The sequence below is a fragment of the Cyprinodon variegatus genome, unplaced genomic scaffold (genome assembly GCF_000732505.1).
Source record: "Cyprinodon variegatus isolate N-32 unplaced genomic scaffold, C_variegatus-1.0 Scaffold114, whole genome shotgun sequence".
Classification (NCBI taxonomy): Eukaryota; Metazoa; Chordata; class Actinopteri; order Cyprinodontiformes; family Cyprinodontidae; genus Cyprinodon; species Cyprinodon variegatus.
In genome coordinates this window covers 518732-522504 of record NW_015150567.1, presented here as the reverse complement: position 1 = coordinate 522504, position 3773 = coordinate 518732, and the positions used below count along the sequence as shown (strand labels likewise).

The window sequence follows — 3773 nt, the reverse complement described above, 5'->3', positions numbered from 1 at the left end:
ATGCATTTGAGATATCAAAAAAGTACTCCAGAGTGTTGTTCAGCATGGGGGTGAGTAGAAAATGAAGGCTAATCATGTTTCGGGTGTACTATTCCTTTAACACTGTCCTGTCTGGCAATGTGGCAATAAGAATAATGCCAAAAAGAGCCCAACAGATTTTACTATCACAAGTGTAGCAGTATAGCATTTGCCATATTGTTCCACTTGTTTCATGCATATAAATTGCTTAATTATAATTATGCAGGGAGTTTTACAGTTTATATGGACAGCTTTTTCAATTCAAAATGTCTGGATTAGCGTTTAGTTCCAGGCTTTATAGAGTGGACTAAAAACAAAGACTTGTTTTGGTTTAGAAAACATTTAAATTGAAGGACATGTCAGCGCCTTAATAACGGGGAGTCATTGAGGTCTTCGTTAGTCTGCAATAGACCAGTATCAAACAAATTCCACTGGATTGTTCTTTCTTTAACTTTTTATGGAACGACAATGACCTGGATGACTTAGAATCTTCACCAGCACTCACTTTATTATCTACTAAAATTAGGGGGTGTTTTGTATTCAGATTTTAAGCTATTTATCACAAAGTAACAACAAATTAATAATCAGCATGGAAACATACCTAACCTGGATCTAAGATGCACCCAGGAAATGATCTAAATTAAACAGGAATGTAAAATACAGTGGCGTAAAAACAGTTTTATCTCTTATTCTTCATCAGCAGAGACTTTTTTTCCCAAACATGAAGAGTAGCTAGGTAAGGTATAACTGTGTATTTACAATGCATGTCGTGAAATGTTGGTCTATAGGCCTCGTCGGCTCACAGTCGGTGGCGGTGAATAATGGCTCTGGGTAATGACACAAAATGTTTTGGTTTGTTAGGTAGATTTCTTGGCTGTTTTGTCCAAAACTGAGTTTTTTTGAGTATTTTTATGCATTTCGTCATCGATTCTCCAGTAAGCTTCACAAAGAGATTTACAACACACTGCTGGTTGGATTCACATCAGGACAGACTGAATATGCAACCCTATTTACACATCAGTAAGCGTTCAGAATATTAACTGTATTGATATTCAGCTGCGTTTTTATCTGTGAGTGGAAAGGAAAGGTCTGAATCTGATGTAAAGGACACTTTGGTGGAGCAGATATCCGGTCATCCAACTGAGACCACTTCATGCTTTATGTCTTGGCACTTCCCTCCCTGAGTCTTCGCCCCCCCCTTATGTTTACTAAATCTGCTGAGTCAGCTTGCTCTCTGTATTCATCTCATCCACGCAGCTCCTTTCCTCACTTGGCACGGCCATAGAAAAATGACTGTCGGATTCCTCTCTTTCCGCTGAAGGAAACATGTTCTCAGAGGGTGACGTCACCTCTGAACCCTGAGGGGGGGGTTGGGCTGATTGCATTGGGGAGCTACTTGTGAGCACAGGGGGAGACATGGGGGAAAAGGGTCCCAAAGGTGAGTACCGCTTAAAGGCGACACCCTTTAGGTTAACTGCAAGTTCCAGAACCAATTTTCTGGTTGGACGGCAGGAGCAGGAGGGTACGGGGGCTGCCTGAGGGGTGGGGGGCTCAGACTGCGGGACCCCAGCACCCCCGCTGCCGACGGGCGACTGCTCCTCCGCGTCTGAACTGTTCACTGACTGCAAAGACAGCGGCGATGCAGGGCTTTCAGGCGTTAGAAAGCCTCCTACTTCACCCTCATCTTGGACACGGGCCGCTGACATGGCGGCACCCAGGGACCCCTCCTCCCTCACTGAGTGGTAGCTTTGGAGCCCCAGTGAAACCTGTGCAGGTTCGACAGGATCCAGCAATGCGGTTTGGCCCCTCGCTCGACCCGGAGTACGGAAAATCCGACTCCACAGATGCCCGAGACGTCTTCGAGAGGAAGAAGAGGAGCGGCGAGTTGAGTGACGGCGGATCTGCCTGCGCATTGCCAAACGAAGGTTCTGTAACACCGAGGCCTGAATGAAGGAGGAGGCAGAACAGAACAGTTATTTTTCTTATTCCACGGTACAGTCTCATACCACAGGACCATTAAGGTGTTACCTGGGTGGGGTTGTAAGCTGGGAAATCCTCCACAGGGGGGATGAGACCCTGAGCTATCAGCTGACCATAAGAAGGAGGAGCTTCTCTCTGAACAAAATCTGCCTCCATGCGAGTCATCTGAGTCTCAAAAGCTCTGCAAGAGGAACAGTTAGATATTTTATTTTCTATTTCATAGAAAGTAGTTAAATGATCCACAGTAAGATAAGATAATCGGAAAAACAATTAAAACCAACGATTAAATCTTTTATTGCTTCAGAATCAATTCCCTTTGAATTTTTCAAGATTTTGGATCATCACACACACAGTCAAAGCATGTTTTTGAGGATTTAATACCCCATTTAAACTACACTTAAAAAAACCGGTCCGAGCTCGGATCAGTTAACCAGGCCGAGCTCGGTTCTGACGACCGTTTACACGTCGCGCTATCTCGGTTCCTCGCCTCCTAGTGACGATCTGCGGTATTACTGCCAGTATTGAAGGAGGAAATCAAGCAGTTGGTGGCGGTAATGCACCAAAGGTTGTTTGCCAACCGACATAAAACACAAGAAGAAGAAGACGAAGAAGAAGAAGGAGGGAATCAAGCAAATCAAAATGGCGGCGCCCGTCACATTCAGAAAGTTATGCTTGATTATTATTGCTGTACTTCGGTGTTATTGTTTAAAATGTTGCGTGGAGAAGATTTCGATTGTTTTTAGTTGAAGAAGAAGTTGTTCTTCTCTACCGCCATCTACTGGAATGGAGTGTGAATCGCGATGTGCAGCCAGACGGAGATGACGCGTTCTGCTCATGCGCTCTTGTTATCAGAGAACCGAGCCGGGGAAAAACTGAGCTGAGCCCACCTCTGGAACTGGTCTGCAGTTAGCTCGGTTCGGTTGTGTCTAGCTCGGTTCGGTTCAGTTTGCTTTCCATTTACACACGATAAGTTATCTCAGTTACTGAGCTCGGACCGGTTTTTTAAGGGTAGTGTAAATGGGGTATATGTGACAGACCCACAATGAGAAGTGTATAGATGGGAGGAATACAATATATGAAATGGTTTTACACATAAAGAATGTTTAACGGTCTCTATAACTCACTTAACGATTAACCGATTACTAAATAAATTGATTGTTTCAATAATTGATTAATTTGATTAATTGAACCCTAATGTGCAGAATAATGTTTGATCAACGGTTTTGGTTATCTTCTTCCTCTTCCTGGTTAAAGAGCGTTTGCTAATAACCACCATCAACTGGAGAGGAGTGGAAACGCTTCATCAGTGGTTTTAGATTCATACTTATAAATTAGTGATTCATACTTTCACTACTGCAAATTAGTGACTTTTTAACTTGTATTGATAATTTCTAAAGTTGTTTTTTTTCAGAGGTGAGATATCTGATTTCATATGAGTTGGTAACCAAGGGAAAAATGCAAATCTTAATTTTATTTACTTTTATTGACTTCCATTTAGAAGTTCAGTCATCTGCACATACACTTTTATTGACTATGATCTTACCCCACAGTGCAGGACAACATCCATACTCTGACTGTGTGATTGACTGTATAACGTTCTGATTAGGGGTGTAAATAATAATCGTTTTGTATCGATGCATCGATCCAACAGCCGACAATCCGATGCATCGATACGTCCACAAGAGAATCGATTCATGTTTTTTTTTTTCTCCGGTCTATTTTTATCCATTTGCTCCTGGGCGTAATTCTCCCTCCTGTGCTGCGGTGGCGCTAAA

The 3773-nt window shown here is 42.9% G+C and overlaps 1 protein-coding gene across 2 annotated transcripts in view; it reads right to left on the bottom strand.

The window, feature by feature from the left end:
• Positions 1-253: 253 nt before the first annotated feature.
• Positions 254-3773, bottom strand: part of lrp3 (LDL receptor related protein 3) — a 13933-nt gene continuing 10413 nt past the window's right edge. For both annotated transcript variants that reach the window (XM_015375177.1, XM_015375178.1), the window contains exons 6-7: positions 2047-2179; positions 254-1961 (exon numbers count right to left, since the gene is read on the bottom strand). In XM_015375177.1, the coding sequence (XP_015230663.1) occupies positions 1227-1961; positions 2047-2179 (868 nt within the window). In that variant the 3' untranslated portion in view covers positions 254-1226. The remainder of the gene's footprint in view (positions 1962-2046; positions 2180-3773) is intronic.